This window comes from Chaetodon auriga, chromosome 18, assembly GCF_051107435.1.
Source record: "Chaetodon auriga isolate fChaAug3 chromosome 18, fChaAug3.hap1, whole genome shotgun sequence".
NCBI classification, from domain to species: Eukaryota; Metazoa; Chordata; class Actinopteri; order Chaetodontiformes; family Chaetodontidae; genus Chaetodon; species Chaetodon auriga.
In genome coordinates, this window is record NC_135091.1 from 5,182,977 (window position 1) to 5,202,637 (window position 19,661).

A 19,661-nucleotide genomic window follows, 5' to 3' on the forward strand; every position below is an offset into this window, starting at 1 on the left:
GTTTGGTGTTGTTTTTTTTTTTCTTCTTCCTTTCAGACAGATAAAGTGAGGATCGGGGTTTTGGTGGGCGTGCTCTGCTGAAGCTCTGAAACTCAAGACAGTTTGGGAAAGCCCTCAGTGTGTCGTTCATAAAGCCACTACAGAGGAGGCAGGAGCAGAAGAAGAAACACATGCTGTAAACTGTCAGACTGGATCGAGTTTTCTTGTGAGGAGCTCAAATAAACAACAGGTAACTCCGCTGATTAACTGCTGATTTTGTTTGCTAAACTCCTAAATGATCTTGTGTTTGGTGCGTAATGCGCGCGTAAAAGCCGTGCGTAAAAATCTCTCCATCAATGACTGACTTTGCGTTTTTTCCCCTTCAGTTTCTGCGATGAAGACACCGTCATTGCTGATGTTTGCAGCAGTTCTGGCGCTGCTGCTCAGCCCGCTCAGCGCTGATGCGGACACCTTTCAAGGCGCTTTCCCACACCCAAACAAGTACAATCCACAGGAATCGGATAGATGCCAACTACCCGCCATCACTGGACTAATTTCCCGCGGGACGTCGCCTGGAAGCTCAACCGACGAAGTGCTGGAGTCCAGTCAGGAAGCGCTGCACGTCACGGAACGCCGGTACCTGCGGCTCGACTGGTGCAAGACGCAGCCGCTCAAACAGACCATCCAGGAGGAGGGCTGCCTGAGCCGCACCATCATCAACCGCTTTTGCTACGGACAGTGCAACTCCTTCTACATCCCGCGGCATAATTACCAGGAGGGAGAAGTCTTTCAGTCCTGCTCTGCTTGCAAGCCCAAAACCTTCAGCACCGTCACTTACACGCTGTTCTGCCCGGGTCAGACACCCAGCACCAGGAAGAAACGGATCCAGCGCGTAAAGCTATGCCGCTGCACAACAATAGATACAGACTAGACACAAATAAACACATCCCAGTTCCATAATATCTACAACTGCAGCTTTGCAAATACGAAAAAAACGGAAAGCTTATGTTGCTTAAAGGACACGTGAGAATGCAGTGGGAATAAGAAGGTGAGGAACTTACCTGAGCCTTTTTTTTAAATCATTATAATGAAAAGATAGTAATTTACCACTGTTTCTGTTGATGGACAAAATACACAAGTAACTGATTCCCTCTGAGATGACCTGCATTTAATAATTTATCACACTGTCCAGATATTTTGTCAATTATCAGTTATTGCTCCAGCAAAGTCAGTTTCTATGTGTGTTAGCACATTGGAGGACTTGTTGGCCAAAGGTTTTAGATGCAGGGACTTTGCCAAAGTTTAGGGTTTATTTAAGTAAACTGGTGACCTTGAGGGCCGATGAGAGCATGTTTAAGCTTAAGGCAGGCTGACTTGTAACCATGTATAGTGTCTTATTTGTTGAAGACATGCAGGCTAATGGATGTGCAACGTTTTACCTTATCAGAAAGTGGTTAAGGACACAAATTAAGAGGACTGGGATGGTTGTAATGTTTCCACTGTGTGGGATGTAAAGCTAAAGGCTTTCATGATATACAGTTTTTTTTTACAACCTGCACTGCTACAACCCCAATTCCAAATTGGGTGTGAAAGGGGCATCCTGGAAAGGCTCAGTCATTCACAAGCGAGGATGGAGCGAGGTTCACCACTTTGTGAACACGATTGTAGAAAAGATGTTACTACATGGGGACACTTTGCTGAACAAATGTTAGTAAAGACAGCTCATTTGCAAATGATTGCGTTCTGTTTTTACGTTCCTGCTTTTTTTGGAATTGAGGTTTTGAAAGCCACTTCATTTTAGGATTGTGTATGATATGTGTATTGTAAAGCTGCTTGTAAATAAAAGTTTCCAAGCTATGAAAGCAGATATTTTCTGATCACAGATTTTATTTGTGTAAAAATATTGAAAAGATTAGACTTTATATGTCAGGATCAACGGAAAAGAAAGTGCAATATAAGAATCCATATACAGCTGAAGCTATCTATGAGGTCTACATACAGTATTGCACCAAAAATCTTTTTTCAATCTTTTAAATTTAAATACATTTTAGGTACCGAACTATATTACATAAAGCTGTCAGATGATGAATGCAAGAACTCCATGGACATGTGAGAATAACAAATAAACTCTGTAAAAAAAAAAGGGGTAAAGTTTATCGTGTGTTCACCAAGGAAATATTGGTTTGGTCTCATGGTCCACCTCCAGTCTGACCCAGCTGGGTTAGGATGATATACCTCCTGAGTCCCTTAAGGTGAAGACATGCTGGCTTCTTTCTGGCGCAGTCGTTCTTTCTGTTGAAAACAAAATAAAATTGGACTTAACAGAGTTGAGATCATTGCAGAGAACTTCCTACGTATTCAATCAAAGCAGCAAAACAGCATATCTGCGATTGTGCATGTATTTATCTCCAGTCAATGTTCAACACCTGGTCTAGGAAATGTCTGCTGGTGAGTTTTTTACCCACATAGGCAAATATACAGAGAAAAATCTCTTTGCCTCTTCAGTACATCAGCTCTACTGTACCAAATCCTGTCTTACCAAACTGTTGGGATTGACCTTTCTGGTCTCCACCTTCTTCTCGCTTGTGATCCTCTTCACTGACAGCTGAGCCTCTTTTAACCTGCAGAAAATGTGTTGAGTTCATTCATTCAACTGTTTGATAAAACTTTGGCATGTATATTAAGAAAGTTAGTAGAAATGAAGGAAATTGTTCCAAGAAAAGGTACGCTTATACCAATAACAACACAAATAAATAAAATAAAGTCAGTGTCAATACAGGTTCAGTCCAATCAAACCAAAAAAATAAACAAAATTTGCTCATGACACGATATTACCCACAAAGACACGTGGTAGGGCATCCCACTGTTCCTCCCATCGGTCACATGCAATACTTCAGACACTACTGACAGGACTTTTTCCAAAACATTGGTTGAGTTTGGATCTTTAAAATTACATTCATTCAGAGAAACTGTCTGGATCAATGTGCACATTTCTGCCATTTAACAACATTTGTTAGACTTGTTGATTTGTTAGGCAGAGTTCTCTGATACCTGTCTTTGGAGATAGTCTTGTTCTCTCTCTTCCATCTGGCCTTGAAGTCAGCACAAAACTCAAACCAGAGCATGAAGAAATAGCCAGTGGTCAACTCCTTCTCTCCTGTCTTGGGCTTCAGTCCAAAGTACTGAGCCAAGTCCTGAAAACTGAGCAATAAATATATATATATATAAAGTAAAAGCACAATAAACCAAGTGCTCACTCGCCTCCCATGTAACCAAATGGTTTGGTCATATTCTGCCACCAGCAGTTGCTTTCAGTTGAACGTTGACTTGCTATTAGCAATAGCTAATAGCAGAGATTTGTAGCAGTTAAATTATACTGTTAACATACACCATTTTGTTACTGGAGATCAACAAGAAAACACTTTCAGGTATCTCTTACCTACTTCCCAGATGCCCTCGTTGTGCCATGATTCATTGTTACTATTTTTATTGCAACTATTTGGTGATTGTTTTGTGTTTTGTTGATAGCTGCTAGCTGGAAATTCTCACTAATACTGTTAGCCAACCAAGCTAGCAGTTTTACTGGCTGGCTAAGGCTAATGTGTTACTAAAATAACGTTCTAACTCACTGGTCTCGGGCCTGTATACGGCCCGTGAGACCGTTTCACCCAGGCCACGAGGTAATTCAGCGATTAAAAAATAAAAAAAACAATTAAAAAAAATCGTAAATGGTACATTGTCATTTTTCGCCGAGCGGTACCCGAACTCAACACGCGTCGCGGTTTATTGACGTCATTGCATCATGGCGCCTAGCAACAAAACTTAAGTAGACGGAAAGTGCTTTCCAAGAGAAACGGTTTAAAAGTTTTGTTGTGGAAGTAAAACACAAGCCGGTGTGTCAAAGTTAGTTTGTAGGGACGCGCAGTGAATTTCAAGAATCACTACAACTCGAAATATGCTAAACTGGATATGGGCTACAAGGACAAACGTGGTTGGATAAAGTTGACGCTCTTCGACGGAGTTTGTGTCCCAACAAGCAGCTTTCACAGACAGAGACAGTGTTATCCAGGCAGGTTTTGTGGTGAGCGAGTTAATAGCTAAGAAGCTGAAGCCTCATTCAGAAGGAGAATTTGTGAAGGAGAGCCTTGTTGCTGCTGTGGAGCTGCTAGCACGCGGTAAAACTGTTCCAGAGTGCCAGTTTGTCTGGAATAATTCAGAGATGAAGGAAGACGGTGATTGCAAGCGTCTGTGTGATTTGGCCTTCATGGTGGACGTTACGAAGAACCTCTCAGAGCTGAACCTCAAGCTCCAGCATCTTCTCAGCTCTCTGCTTTCAAATGTGAAATCATATAAAATTAAACTACAACTCTGCAAGAGCAAAAGCCTGCTGTGACATCTAAAGACTTAGTTCTGACTCAAACCTGGAAAACCAGCTGTGAGTAGAATCATCATCATCATCATCATCATCACCACCACTCCCATCTGATGCATCACCAAAGAGAAGCAGTTCCAGCCATCGCACAGGTTAGTGTGATATACACGCAATAATTCAGCATATCCAGGGATATGCTGAATTATTGCATATCCTGTTTGTTATGTATTGTTTATGTATTTCATGTTCTTTTACTTTATTTTAGTGTATTCTTTAGTGACTCTGGTTAGCTTCTGATTGTGCTAATTCATTTTTACAATACCAGTAACACTTTTTATCACATCTTTTTTCTGATACATTGTGAAATATTAATACAACAACCCATATGGTCACAAAAAAATGATCCAACGCTAAAATTAATGTAGAAATTTATGTCCACACTCTATGGACGCTACCTGCTTTGGATTTCCACATCAGAGCATCCAGTAAACATTTTCACGGCCACTTGGGTTTACAATTGAACATTTAACAACCAAATACGATAAAACCAGCAGATGCACACAAAAAAAACAACATCATTTCATCCTCTAACCTTTTTTCCACAGTCATCAACTGATAGGAAGCTCCTGCGTGTTCTTTTCGTGCTGCAAAGAAACAGACAAGGAGATGGTTGAGTTGTATCCGGGAAAACACAGATTATATTTTGAACAGTCATAATCCCTGAAGTCTCTGTTGATATACAGTAAATACTTGTAGGAACACAATGTGGATCTCTTGTATGATGATGGCCATGTCAAATGGAGCCAGACAACCATTTGGATCTCTTCAAAACAGCAATTACACAGTCAGTTATTCAACAATGGAGCCATTCTTGCTGCCACTTTCAAATTGCAATGCCATTATCAAAAAATAACAGGCGCACTACTACCAGTGTCTGTCTCCCCGTAATGTGGTGGGATTCTGCGTAAGCCTGCAGATGTCTGGCTCAAAAAATCGCTCAAGTTATCGGCCCAAAAGTCTGATTTTACTTTATTGTGATGCAACTTGAAACCAGACACACTCTCTTAGTTCCATTATTTGCCACAGTTGTGATGTTGATCTTAAAAACATCTTGAGACATGTTTTATTTTACATCTTCTGCATCTTAAAATGAAAATAAATATTTCAGACTAACTTCACATTTTCCGAATGACAAGTAAAAGCCTGAGAAAATGGTCTGTCCAATGAAACCCTGGTGACAAATGATCTAACATGAACAAGTCCAGTGTTTGCTTACTGCTGCTTAAAAGACAGCTTTGGCTTTGATGTGTCTCTTTTCATCATGGCCACAAAAAGGGGGGGTATTTTGACAACCATTAAGCAATGACAATGCATCTATGCCATTTCAAAACGATTGTGATTTATCGTGACATGCATCAATATGAAAATCCTCCAACAAGGAAAGCTGCGGTGAGTTGGGTGAATATTTCCCAGTGCCTGTGTGTCTCACTGCCAAATCAGTCTGATCCCTATCTGAGTGTCTAGCCTTTACTCTGAATCCATCCTATCGCCCTCACACACAGATACCAAAGACACTCCATGAAATAGGGAAGAGGACCAAAGATATTCAGGCGAAAGCCAGTGACAATGGAATAGTTTAGATGCAGCGTAGGAAGGAAGTAATTGAGGAAAACTCGACAGGTTCCTGAAAGTAGACTTGGATATTCCATGAATATTCTTGAGGAGTTTGTGCTGCATTTGAACTGAAGTGTCTGAATTCAAGAGAGGGAAATATCTTCTATATATCCTGTATGTTTATGTTTGTATTTTCCCAAACTACAGACTCGCTAAAAGTAACTCTCAGGTTTGCAGCTGCACAACACATGACTGAGGCTACTCACCACTGAGAACAAAAGCCTCCATCTTGTCCTTAAATGGCTGCAGGTGTTCTTCAGGAGAATCCGAGCAAACCTTCTGTACATCCTTCTCACATCCTGAAAAATGAGAAACAAGAGTTTGTTGTTAAAACTGGATGTCAGAGAGGTCTTTCTTGAGCACACTGGAAGCGAGACGTGATTCACATGTGGGACTTTCGAATGAAGAATACCTGTTGAGATATTTCAGTCTGGACCAACTGACCAACATTGCCATTCTGAGTCATTCCACATCCTACATGTCCCATAATGCAACTCAACAGCATCTTTTGTTTTAATAACTGCAACAGGATGGATGGAGCAGAGAGACAGACAGAGCGTTCTGGGTTAAACGAGCTCCACCTGTGCCCGAGCGGGAGGTTATCAGCACCGCTTCCTCTTTAGATATCACTTATTGAGATTCACCCAGAGATGGCGACTGCGAACTCCCTCGCTCTCTCTTTTCCTCTGCCAGTCTGAGGCTCCGTGTTGCTCTGCGTCCAATCAGTGGATCAGAGGAGCCAGTCTGCGGAGCCAGTCATAATAGAGGCTGTGGAGGGAGCCGAGCCCCTGCCCCCCTCCCCGACCCGACGCTCGATCAACATCTCTCAGATAAGATTACAAAAGAATACTGTTTTCATTCGGGATCTGTGTAAACTGTGAAGGCGGCTATCTCCCTCTGCATTGTGTGGGGAGCCTTTCTTTTTTAGTCTGGCTTTTGTGTTCAATAGAAGTTTGCTTATTTCAGACTGAAGAGGGTTGTAGACCTTCACATAAACAGAGCCGGCTGATGAAGAGTTTGGCCCTTTCACATGTGAGACTGAAATTACACAAACTGCACCGAAGCTGTGATCTGGTTTCATGGTGAGGGACAAAGGCTTTCTTAAAGAGACTTTATGGTTTTGATGATATATTTGGATCAGTCACATCATAAATCAGGGACATAAATCTGCCAAGGAAACCAAACGGGCTACAGTTCATAAGAGTAAGCAGAAAGTCTCCAGGAAGGAAACGCTTCATCTTCATAATGCATATTTCACATTAAAATAGCATAAATGTGCCAAGACACATGCTGTAAAAACAAACAAAGATATTCACTTCAGCCAATTACACATCTCTGTTTAAGATTTTAGACCTTAGTTAGTCGACATATGATCACGAAAATAGATTAAGGCAATATTTTAAAAACAAAGGTATCGAAAATAATACTGGAAATGAACCTAATCAATAAAGTCTCAACCACAGAAGTTGTAGATTTTAAAGGGTTGGGTCATCCGACATATAAATAAGAGTCTACAGCCATGCTTGTAGTAGGCACAGCAGTGTATAATGTTTACCATATTCACCAACGTAGTTTAGATAAAAGACAGTTCAGGAACCAGGACACCCCACTGTGTCATGTGGGTGTCACCACTGAGGTGGCCTTTATGGCAGGTCCTGAGTCTACTGATTCCAATCGATTCTCGTCCTATAATCTCCAAAGTAAACGTCAGTGCATCACCAAAGTCAGTAGAATTCATCCTGTGGGGACCATGAATGTAAAAAACCATTTAACTCTCAGAAAGCAATAGATATTGGGCTCAAAAATCCTGTTTTAGTCAGATTATAACTACTTCTAGTGACAGACAGAGTTTTGGTAAAAATACATTGCTGGTGAACTTTTATATGTATTTTTTTTAATACTGTGAGAGCAGAAATCTCAGAAATGACCGTCTCCAAACCTGGACAAATAAAACCAAATCTGCTTGGCTAGATACCACAACTGACACGTGAGAAAGTATGTTCTTGTAGTAATGTGGATGAACCTTTTACAGTGAATAATATAGTCTTTTTTAATGTAATATAGTCTTTTGATCACATTTCCCTCAAAAGCCAACATGGATGATTTAAGAGAACTTAATCTCCCTTTAACTGTGTTGGGAAACATTTCATACCAACCAAACAGCAAACACAGGGATGAGGGCGGTTCAAACAGGCAGAACAAAAGGAACCTGCGTTGGACGATTCAGATTGCACGGTGGTTTGGGTAGACTGGCCGATAAGACAAAGCTGTGTTGAGAGGTAAAGAAAGCTATCTGTGGCACACATCTGGGGGGCCACACTGGAGCCCAGGTGATACAGTCGAGCAGTTTAAGGATCTGTGCATCTCTGCAGAGGCCCGTGCAGATACGCTACAGATACTGGAGGTCTGGAGATTACATAAGTGGGAGGCTATGGTCTCCCTGTGCTGGCGACAGGGGCACAAAGGCACAACGATGGGAGATCTGATGGGCAGGAGGATTAGAAGCTGGATCTGAAAGGCGCCAGGCCAGTATCAGCAGCAAGACTCCTACTAGTCTCCGAATACACGCACATACAGCGCACTCTGAAACACAGGCAAAAACACATGTATACATAGAGATATAACAATGCACTCACTCACAATCGTACACATGTGACAGTAAGCATTGTCCTCAACATGTCTGGTTTAACTGGCTGGCATGCTGAATGGCGTCATATGGGCACACTTAGAGAGAGAGGAGAACAGGCCAGAAGGATAAGAAAGAGGAGAGGAAATCTTTTGTTCTGGGGCTTTAGCTGACTCAAGTTCGGTCAAAGAAGCAGGCCTCTAGCCCTAAGTATAAACAGTTACCCAGTGGCTGGGGCCAGCGATGGGAAACCAGGGTGGTGAGCTGCGGAGGGGTGGGGGTGTCTGAGGAAAAACGATGCCAGACTGGGCCGAGGTTTGATCTGTGGGAACCTCTAAAAATCAGAGTGATAGAGTTACACGGGCTGGCTGAGGTTTTCAAACAAAAACACACAACAAAATGACCACAAGGAGACTGTTCTGGTCACCCAGTCAACATGGACGCTCGGAGTGGAGGAGCGAACGTTTTGAGGAATGTGTGCGACCGTTTAATATCACGCACCGAGAGGGAGAGAAGAGGATTGGTGTTCTTTATTTTAGAGCGTTTTTTGCAAGTCCTTAAAGAGAATGAGCTGGAACAGATAAAGGTGGCAGTCATGAGGTCACGTACTTGTCAGATCTCGTCCGAGCTGCCTCAGGTCTCTGCTGAGGTCATCAAACTTGACCTGTGCTGCCAGGAAGACGTCCTGAGGTTCAGGAAGTGGGAATATACTCTTGTCTGTGCCGGCGTTCTGGTGGAATACAATAAAAAATCAAACATCACTGTTTAATCGAGCACTGAGTTAAGTATTGCATCTTTAGTTTCAACACTCCTCTGTCTTAATTTGAGCCAAAATGTACAAAGACATCACAACTCCCAGCCTTGGATCCATAATGCTGACACCTGTACACCTGTTCTAGGTTGATCATATATGTGTTTGCCTTATGTCTTTGTCCATTTTGAATCACTTTGAAGCACTATTAAAGGCTGCAAATCAGTTAGTAGATATTGGATCATGTCAGTAAACACCCCACAGGTTTGAAACTCATTTATTGCTGCATATATTGATTTTTTTTCCCTCCATTAACTTGACAAATTCTATAGGAAAACAATATAAATGCATCAGCTTAATGTAGAGTAAAGCATACAAAGCAACGGCAATATGTCAGTAACAGAGCAACTAATACCTTATCCACATTGTGCAGGTAGTACGACACCACGTAGTCCACCAGGCTGATTCGATTGTCCTTAGAAGAAATGCAGGAGACACACAAAACTGCATCAGTAAAAAGTAAAACTTCAGCGTGCAGGCTAGTAGCTCACAGTCGTATTACAGTCTCTTCGTTGCAGGAGCCACTGCAGTCACTTACAGGCATCCAGGCCTTACCCTGCTCTTGACATCCTTCAGTTTAGGTAGAATCTCCAGGCCAAAGCCATCGGCCTGACCTCGGACCCTGCTGCCTCCGTTCATGTGGTTCCCCAGAGCCAAAACCAGCCCCACCACTCCCTTCACACCATCGCTCTGCAGCAGAGCCTTGAAGCAGAAAACACACGGGATCAACAGCATGTTATGGTCGAGCACAGACCCTCCACAATCCAAATCTCCAAGCATAGAGACACGTCACGTGAGGCGGTTTGGTCCCACCTCACAGACACAGGAGACGGTGTTGAGCTTGCGTTTGATGGACGCGATCCCATCGATGAAGGCCGACTGGAAGATGATGCAGCGAGCTCTGCCTGCGAAGTCTGGGATCTGAGACAGCTCATACAGAAACCTGGAGCACAACCACACCAACAGGCAGAGGACTGATGTGAACAAACCAACTCTGGAAACAAAGTCAAATTAAACTGAACTAAAAAAATCTCTGGTGCACACACACACACACACACACACACACACACACACACAAGCATAATTACTGGTTCTGTTAGCCGGTGAGATACTGACTGTTCGGGTTTGTCCAGCAGTTTAACTTCCTCTTCCTCTGACGTCTCGTAGTGTTTCTTGATTCTCTCCAGCTCCTCTGGCTGTGCTCTCTGACACATTGACAATAAAATATAAATAAGGGGCTCATAATTGTACAATTGGACTCACAGTTAGCCGGCAGTACAGTGTGCTGTAGTACCTACATTTTCATAAAGTGCTTCAATGGTCTCCAAGTCCACCACAGAGTGGTTCACCGTCAGTACAGCTAGAAGAAAAACATGAAGAAGCAGCAGATATAAGACAGTTAATCAGGCACTTTGGCAAAAGAAATGGGATTAAGTATCTTTCTGTTTTAGGTGATAGCTGAATTTTAATCAAACCCTACAAAAACACATGAATACAATCTACCACATAATGAAAGTAACTTGTAGAAATGTTAATTATTGCAGGAACGACCATGTGACCCTTTGAGCAACGTCAGTGGCCAAGAGTCCTAGCTATGAACTTACCATGCTGTTGCTGGCTAGATAACTAATGAATCTTATCTCTGTGTGCTCAGTAGAGGTCACTTTAGTGTTCCAAGGCAACCTTAAACCAGGAATGAGAGATCAACCAACAAAGAAAAATAAAAGAGCTCTTCAAAGATCACGGCAGTTTGTGAAAGTATGCTAATGGGTAAAAGTCCCTGTTTTACTGAAAAGAGGTTTTTGAGAGTTTTGGATTAGCAATGCAGATTACCTCTCTGTAGCTGTCTTTGCTGACATTGTGGCGAGTGTTTTCGCCTTTAATCCTACTTTAAATTCACCAACAGCTCATATTCAGAGTGAAATACGGGGCGACTTCAGTTTGATGCCGGGGTTAAAGTTAATGTTCGGGGAACTGCGGTTACCTGAGTGTTTACAGATGAAGGCTGCAGGTTCACGTTCCCACACTGGCTGGGTAATGCAGCTCATTGACTGATTGACTGTAATCCATTTTATGTGATAGATATGATGATGCCTGTTTGATGCCACACGCTTAAGTGGATTGTTGCGATAGTCTGAAGGCTATTTCAGAGGCTTTTCCACCATGACAAGAGAACACATCTGAATACGTATAAAAATGGAAGAAAAAAAATCCTGAAAATGAATCTCAAGGACTTTCCAGATCCTTTAAGTAGCTATACTGCAATTTACGGTAGTGGAGGTACTTTTGAAGACATTTTTTGGAGTAATTGATTCTATATGAGATAATGTGACAAATACAGCTTTTTTATATGGATTGAAGTAGGGTTTCCTACGTTTGTAGGTGCTCCAGAACAAAGGAACACAGACGTTTATGCTTTTATTTTGACAAATTATGATAAAGGAAACGGTAAAAAATATAATATCAGCAGCTGAAAGGAAATAAACAGTTTCCTGGCAACACAGCTGGGTGAATGAAACGCTCTAGAGCTCACCTTGTTGTATGTCTTTCATCTCCAGGTGGAGGCTCGATATGAGGATGCCCACAGCCTGAGAGCGTTTCCCATCCAGCAGCTTAATGATCTGACACACACATACACACACAGGCAGTTACCATGACCACCTTACCACTAAAAGCCATTAGTGAGACATTAGTGGAGAGAGTTTATTGTGAATAGATGGAGAAAATAAATAAAGGTCACATCATGGTTCACCTTAATGCATCTGTACTTCTTGCAGTTCCGACCAGAGTTGTCAGGAAAGAAGGATTTGACTTCTGTTACTGAGTAACAGTCAGTTATGTTTTAACAAATAGGATCGTCTTGTACCTTTTTATTCAGTATTATTTTATATCATTTTCCCTCTCACTGTCAAATAAACTTGTATCTTTAGTGTCCTGTCTGCTCCCAAATGCAGCAAAGTAATTCCAGGTGAGGAATTTCAGGATTTAGGAGTAAATAACTGGACACAGAACACTGGAAAAACATACTTGCAGCGTAAGCAGAGTAAATAAATAACAAGTGTGTGTTGAACATAAAATTTGACAAGTGCAGATAAACCTTTGTGCGCACTATGAGGACATAAACGCAAACACTGGCAAACTTGTTGACAATGGTAATGTGTCCCTCTAGTGGACAAGTGACACATTGCAAATAATCCCAGAAGCTGAAGTGTGTCTTGCCTGATGTTTTAATTTTGCTTGTTACCTTCTTGGCTTTGGATTTCTTCTCATACGCCTCTGACAGCGGCTTCCTCTTGTTCTGTGTGGTGGTTTTGGCGAAGAGGTCCTCGAACTCGCTGGTATTAATGATGTTTGGTTCTTCTAAAACGTTCCACAGTGTGTTGTTACTGAGGGAGAGAGAAATGTTTAATTAGCCTGTTTGTATTTATTACACTAGACCCTAAAAACACAGATTGATTAACAGATGACTGATCGGTAAATTGACTCTGGTTTAATGTTCTGGGCTTCCTTGATCATTGAACTCTTGGGTTACATTTTGAAGTATGATGACACCATTTATTTTAAGGTTTCAGTTGTGAGTGATCCCGGCCTTGTTGCTGGATTATTTTCATAATAGGGTAATCTTTATGAAATTGACCACAGTTACCAAAAAGAAAGACAGATTTTTTTTGGCAAATGACCCTCATTTATGTCATGAGTGCTGTAAACCTACTTGTTGTCCTGGATCTGGATTCTGGTCCAGTAAAGAGGCCGCATGGGTTGGGATGGCTCAACTAATGGTTTCCTGGGTGGTTTATCAATCATGACACTGCCACCTGGAGGAGGAGGTGGTGGTGGGGGAGCTGAGCCTGGTGTGGATGGAGGAGGTGGAGGCGGCGGTGGCGGTGGGGGAGGGCCATTTGATGGCTGCATGCAGTTTAGGGTTGAAGACCAACATGGCGGAGGTGGAGGAGGAGGGGGAGGAGGAGGAGGCAGATTGTGTGTTATGGTCGGTAATGTGTGAGAAGGAGCAGGTGGTTGTTCTGCTGGAGGTAACGTGGCTCCCGGAGGAGGAGGAGGAGGAGCAGGGTCGTGTGATGAGGAGGAAGACAAAGTATCGTCCCTCTGACCGGCCAGGCTGAGGCTGATAGAAGCCAGGTCCAGCTTCTTGGGGGTCACCCTCTGCTGCTGGGGGCTCGTGCAGGCTCTCCCCGTACCTTCTCCGTCCTCAGGGGTCTTGACAAATGTCTCTCGGTCTGTCTGGATGCAGACTGTGCGGAAGGATTTAGGTAAAAAGTCGTCTCCTGTTGATACGGCGACATCTTTGACTTCCCCGTGACGATAGGTTCCGGCCTGGGACAGTTTGGCCTGCAGCTCGGCCACAGTGAACTCCAGACGGGCGACGTTGTCCTCGTTTTCCACCCTCAGTCTGGAGAGCTCCTGATTGTAGTCCTCCTGGAAGTAGCATCAGTTAGACTTTGTGTCTTTGTCTCTAGTGCATCATCATCTGTTTCTCTTATATAAACTGTAAATCTATCGTGATCCTGCAAACCTGAAGATGTTGTCATCGCTTGCAGAGATGCTACTATTGGTTACCAGGAAATTTTCACCTTTTTAGGAAATTATTTGGAAATAATGGACCTGTATAATCAAGCATTAACAGATTTACCATAAAATATTTTAATTCAGATTACAGAAGGGTCTCTGAAGATTCTGAAAATACCTTAAAAACATTCTAGGTTCTTAAAAGATCACAATGATTCAGATATAAGAGGCACAAACTGGGGCTCACTCTTTTGTTTTTTAGTTCAACGTCTTAGGGTGTCAATGCCCTTATCTAACTCTCAGCAAGAAAGCAAATGAGCACGTATAAAGCTGTAAGTACATGAATTTGGCCACATCTGGCAGCTCAGCGCCTCACTACATCCTTCACACTGACCTGTAACTTCTCCAGCTCCTCTTTGCGTTCTCTCTTCAGCTGCAGGAGAGCAGCCTGGTGCTCTGAGAGGAAACAGCACAAGAGCCGTGATGACAATGAGCATTTTACAGTAGCTTTGTGTTACCTCACCAGGTGCTGTGTATTAGTGACGTGACTGGCTACACACCAAAGATGAACAGCTTCCAACAACCACAAGACACTTGAGAACTGTGACTAATATAGCATGACTAATCAAACTCATGTTTTAGGAGGCTGAGGGGTGTTTGAGGATACTGATATGGTCAGAACTTGAGCATATGATGGCAGCAGAGCCTCAGATGTGAGAAGAGCATATGGACTGGGGCACGTTGCTCATTGGCTGTGGCTGACATCTTGGACAAACTATTTAAGTAAACATTTATCTGCTGCTGGACGACTGAATGGTCTGTTAGAAAGTTTATTTATGTCACCTGTCTGACAGTATTTACAGGAGGTGTATTTTCAGGAACATGGGTGTGTACACATGGAGATCATAGTTTTATCCCTGCTCAAACAACTTTTAATAATAAGTACTCTTAAGTGATTATTGCATTGTCAATAGTAATCGCAGTGCATTGTAGTAATTCTAGTTGTATTGTACTTTATTAGGTCCACAGTACAATCTAATCCAATCCAACAGAACAGCTCAAAGTTTTTTTTTTTTGACTCTAACAGAGTCACTATATTCAGAGGTCTTTCTGCCCCCCCTCATTTCTGTTAATAGAGAGGACAAAAAATTAGAAACACCTCTTAATATAAAGTAGTCCAGTGCCAGACCACCTTTAACTATGACCTCAATAATAAAAAACTGTTGTATTGAATTGTCATACATTGTGCAGATGTACCTAGTAAAGTGGTCACTGAGTGTAAGTTTTTGCATCAGTGTGCCTTGCAGTCTGCCATAGTGCTACCACTGGGTGGCGCCAAAGTTTTTGCATTGTACACCAAGTGTTGTAAGGCAAAAAAGTCACGTTGAAACTAAAAATCAGCACATTCTGGTTCCACAGTCAGTGCCACGTGTAACCCCAGTGTGCTTCCAGTGAATTCCTTCACATACTGAAGGTGCTGGAGGCTTACAGAGCAGTTTGCTATGGACACACACGGGGTGGAGCTGTGTTTACTGTAGCAGTAGAGCTTGATATTACATCCATCAGATGATATCGCAGAGCAAACACTCCTTCTCCCTCTACTGCTCTCAGACTGACATCTGTCACGAATATTCAGCACATAGTTTTAACTTCATGCTTCTTTGTGGAACTTTATTTTCATCTCACACTGTGGTGATATTTTGATATATGACAAATATATGAATGTGTATAATGTGTGTAGTACCTGCTTCTGTGTACTTCAGTCCAATTTTTTCCTCTTTAAGTGGAGGCCAGACGGCTTGTAGACGACCAGGAGTTCTTTCTTCTCCCTCTCCTGGGGTGGATGCTTCTGACTAGAAGAGAAAAAACAGTTTGACAACAGATTTATAACAGAATCAACCATAAAAAGAGCCAGTGTGTATTTCCATACAGGACAGTGGTATAATAATGGCTCTGGTGGAGCTACTTTTCACAAATAAACAGTAACAAGTCATGGCGATATGTTGGATGCTCGATGTTGATCTGCACACAATTCATACTTTGCAATCAGGCGAGTCTTTTTTCTCTGGCGTCCTAATGGAGGATCTCTCAAAAAGCGCTCTCAGCACATCTTTATCAGCTCTTATCTTCTTCCTCACTGCCTCCAGGTCCACCTTGTCTGCTGGGTCCTTCCTCAAGGGCTTTGGGGTGAAGAAGGCTTTGAAGGCATCGAACGCTGCCTCTGCACTGGACACAGAAGGTCTCGCAGACTCGAACAAAACCTCTGCATCCTCCTCTGTTTCAAGTTCTTGACTCTCGTCCTCCCCTCTGGTGTCATGCTGGTCTCCTCCAGCCTCCACTTCCTTCTTCTCCTCCATCTCATCTCCTCTCTTCTCCCGGCTAAGGAACTGGGAGATCTGGTCCAGGAAGCTCCCCTGAACCTTAGCATCCCCTTGCTTCTCTGGGAAAATGTCCTTCCTCGCTCCTTGAGATGAAGGTTTGATCTGGGTCACGATGTCGTGCTCAGGCCCGACCACCCCCTTCCTCAGGACCCTCAGGCCACTAAGGAGGGCGGGAAGCTGGATCTGCTTGTCCGTGGGGGAGTGTGGTGAGAAGGTGGCTCTGCTGAAGGTGGATCCAGGTGGAGGGTTATCGGCTACGTCTGCAGATGTTATGAGAATACTTGGTGATGTGTCTTCAGGGCTGGAGGGCTGGTGAGATTCAGCGGAAGAGTCTGGAAATACTTCTTCATTATCTTTAAAGCAGGAAGTTTGCTGGAACGTTGGCGTTACTATTGGTTTAACGTCCTCCTCAAGCGCAGATCCTTGCTGAGTCACACTCATGACAACATGTTTGGTTTCCGATTTTGCAGATTCCTCAAGGTCAAAACTTGCGTCTGAATCAGAAACACTTGCAACAAAATCTTCCTGAACATTTTCATCGTCTTTTCTTTCTTTCCCTCTCTGCTTGGCTTCCTTGGTGTCATCCTGCTTGATACCGATTGGTGCAACACAATCACAATCTGCATCTGTGCAGTCAGCTGAAATGTGTTGACATTCTGCTTTAGCTTCCTTCAACTCACATTCATCCGTTGATATGTGACAACCCTCGTTGCTGCAACCATTAACTTTGTCACAGAGCTTGTCCGGCATCTTATTCTGCTCTTGATTTGCTGCAACGGTCTGTTTCTCTGAGCCGTTTTCAGCGTTTACAGCCTCGCTTTGCTGCTCTGTTAGGTTGACATTATTCCTCTCCTCCTCTGTCATGTCTGAGTCATTTCCTGCTTCTCTCCAAGTTATATGTCTCACTGAGTTAGAGGTGATCTTCTCTCCATCAGGAGGCAATATAACAAAAGATAAGGAGTCTCTACTGTTCTCCAGAGCATCTGCAAACCTCATATCCCCATTTTTCTTTAGCTTAAAGCTCAGTTCAGTGTCTCCTTGCATTCTGTCCTCATTTTGCTCCTCTGAGAGGGTCCTGAAAAATTTTAGGATGGCTTTTTGTTCCTCCATTTGCTTGGAGACAGAGTCACTCACAAAGAAAGTGGTGAAGTTCTTCAGAATGGAGGGAGCAGGGAGTTCTTGAAAAGCCTTCCCCAAAACGTCAACACGGTAGTCATCCATTTACGCTGCTCATATCTATGACACAAGTCCAACATTTTGCTATCTTACAGCAGAAAAGTGCAGTCTACGAAGGTGTAAGTGATGTTCAGGCATCTGTATGGCATGCTGTAATTTGTGTAAGTGCTTCCAGGATCATGCAACTTCCATTTACTATGAATAAATGAATGCAAAGTATGTTTAAGTCCATAAAGTCATGTCACCACTTTTGAAAATCCAACCTGTTTCCGCTCCAGTTTGTCGAAAAGAAATAGATTTATCCTTTTCCAGCTCCAGCAGTTCCTTCATGTCTTACCAGAGAACTAAAGTTCCACACCTAAAAATGAAAGCAGCTATTAGACAACAGCAGGAGAAAAATCCACCGAGTAATGGAAAAGTGAAGGCTGGCTCCACGGCTCTGCCGGCTAGAGTGACTCAGCTGAACCACAGTTAAAGTCAGATCCAGGTCCTGGCTTTCGCTTCCAAGTTCTGCCTCCTTTTCCCGCTGGCTCCTCTGTGCTTCCTGCAGCAGTTTACTGAGCTGCCTCTTGGACGCCGTCCTGCTGACTGTCATAGCGTAATTGGAAGCAGATGGTGACTTCAGCCACCGTTTCTGACTACACCCTAACAGATCCGTGAGCCATAAGGCGAAGGAAGCCACCCACAACAGATGGAGGGACACCACACCCGCAGCTGAAGGAGGGTAAATAGGACTGCCAGGGATCACTTGTTAAACGTTTGGCCTGCAAATCCACAGTGACAGGGAGGTCTCTCAGCTCCCCTGCAGGTACTGAACAAAACCCGGCTAATCTGAGAGTCTTAGTGGACCTAACCCCACCTACACTGTACTGTTAATCAGCTCACATTACATATAACATACGCCATGCATAGACAGAGAAGTTTTCTGTGATTATTGGTTGCCTTTTATTGTTTTGCCTTTGCATTTGTGTATAAAATGAAGTTAGGAATTACATCACATATAAACTGGTGACACTGAACAATACAAAGGGAGGGAACACTTGGTCATAGAAAGTGCTGCAGTTGAGAACAAGAGTGCTGTGTATGATGCACAAAATTACCCTTTATGGCTCAAGAGCACAGAGAAAAGCAGGCTTTTCCACTCTTTCTTAGGTGTTCCTGAGTTTAAAAAGTCTAAATGAGACTTTAACCTTCCACTGGCTCATGTTTGTCTCAATCTTAGCTCCCAGGTTCCACCTTTGTTTGCTCTCATGTTCCATTATCGCAGCCAGAAGCAGGTGAGTGACAGATCACACCACTGATAACACTGCATGTCATTACACTGTGTAACTTTGTCTGACAGTTTCTGTTCTCACACACATCTCTGCACCCTGCAGCGACGCCTTAACCGGCTGCACTTAATCATATGAATGTTAATATAGTGCTTTTGCATTCCCGGGGAGGGACACTGTGGCTTTTTTGTGAGCTGAGTTTATGTAATAGGAATGAATGCAGATAATCCCATGAAATAGCATTAGAATCACACTCCTGAAGAAACACGCTGGACTTTATCCTGCATTAGGCAGCAGAAATACGGTGTGTGTCTAACGTACTTTATACAGCAGATCAACACGCCATGATACAGAGCAACTGCAGTAAAATGGTCTTCACTAAATGGCTAATTGTGTCGCACCTGATTCTTATCAAATTCATACAAGTTTTCAAACCCCATAACATGCAAAGATGGAAATAACTGCAGTAGCTGCTCGATAAAGGTCTTGTTTTGGAGCTGATTGTCCATAAATGCATCTTTTAAGAATTCATTATAAATAAAATAATTATTAATATAATGATTATTAAATGGTTACTTTCAGTCAACATGTTCTCTTAGTGTAAAAACAAAACCCTCAAAAAGTGGTCAAAATGTTCGTAATTCATCTAAAGTTTGAGTACAGGCCAACATCTCCACACACGCATGTTTACAGAGGGAAAGATGCCGAGCTTAAGAGCTTTAAAACCCTTTAAACTGCAGCTTCGTGCCAATACAGATACCATTGATTATACAATGCGCCTACATAGTTGCTTTAAATCCTTTCTGTTATGTAACCACAAGGAACTCTTTGTCGGGCCATTTGCTGA

At 42.8% G+C, this 19,661-nt stretch overlaps 2 protein-coding genes across 2 annotated transcripts; one reads left to right on the plus strand and one right to left on the minus strand.

The window, feature by feature from the left end:
• Positions 1-36: 36 nt before the first annotated feature.
• Positions 37-2,112, plus strand: grem1a (gremlin 1a, DAN family BMP antagonist). The gene is made up of 2 exons (XM_076756086.1): positions 37-229; positions 366-2,112. Exon 2 carries the CDS (start codon positions 374-376, stop codon positions 908-910), a length of 537 nt encoding a protein of 178 aa, XP_076612201.1. The 5' UTR covers positions 37-229; positions 366-373; the 3' UTR covers positions 911-2,112.
• fmn1 (formin 1) lies at positions 2,054-18,020 on the minus strand. Its single transcript, XM_076756084.1, has 17 exons — positions 16,026-18,020; positions 15,731-15,839; positions 14,381-14,442; positions 13,175-13,896; positions 12,707-12,848; positions 11,996-12,083; positions 10,761-10,822; positions 10,579-10,667; positions 10,276-10,405; positions 10,018-10,164; positions 9,818-9,877; positions 9,261-9,381; positions 6,232-6,324; positions 4,944-4,995; positions 3,031-3,180; positions 2,519-2,600; positions 2,054-2,271 (listed from the first exon to the last, which is right to left on the minus strand). The coding sequence occupies exons 1-17, from the start codon at positions 17,586-17,588 to the stop codon at positions 2,227-2,229; spliced, it is 3,717 nt and encodes a 1,238-aa protein (XP_076612199.1). The 5' UTR covers positions 17,589-18,020; the 3' UTR covers positions 2,054-2,226.
• Between the last annotated feature and the right edge of the window lie 1,641 nt (positions 18,021-19,661).

What these genes read in the sequence shown, in the direction of transcription:
- grem1a (XM_076756086.1), top strand. Translation starts at nt 374, where the DNA reads ATGAAGACACCGTCATTGCTGATGTTTGCAGCAGTTCTGGCGCTGCTG.
- fmn1 (XM_076756084.1), bottom strand. Translation starts at nt 17,588, where the DNA reads ATGGATGACTACCGTGTTGACGTTTTGGGGAAGGCTTTTCAAGAACTC. An exon ending in GATGAAAGACATACAACAAG is followed by an intron (nt 10,823 to 11,995) that starts GTGAGCTCTAGA and finishes TTTTTCTTCTAG; the next exon opens with CTGTACTGACGGTGAACCAC. An exon ending in GCTCGGACGAGATCTGACAA is followed by an intron (nt 6,325 to 9,260) that starts GTACGTGACCTC and finishes CTCATTTTTCAG; the next exon opens with GATGTGAGAAGGATGTACAG.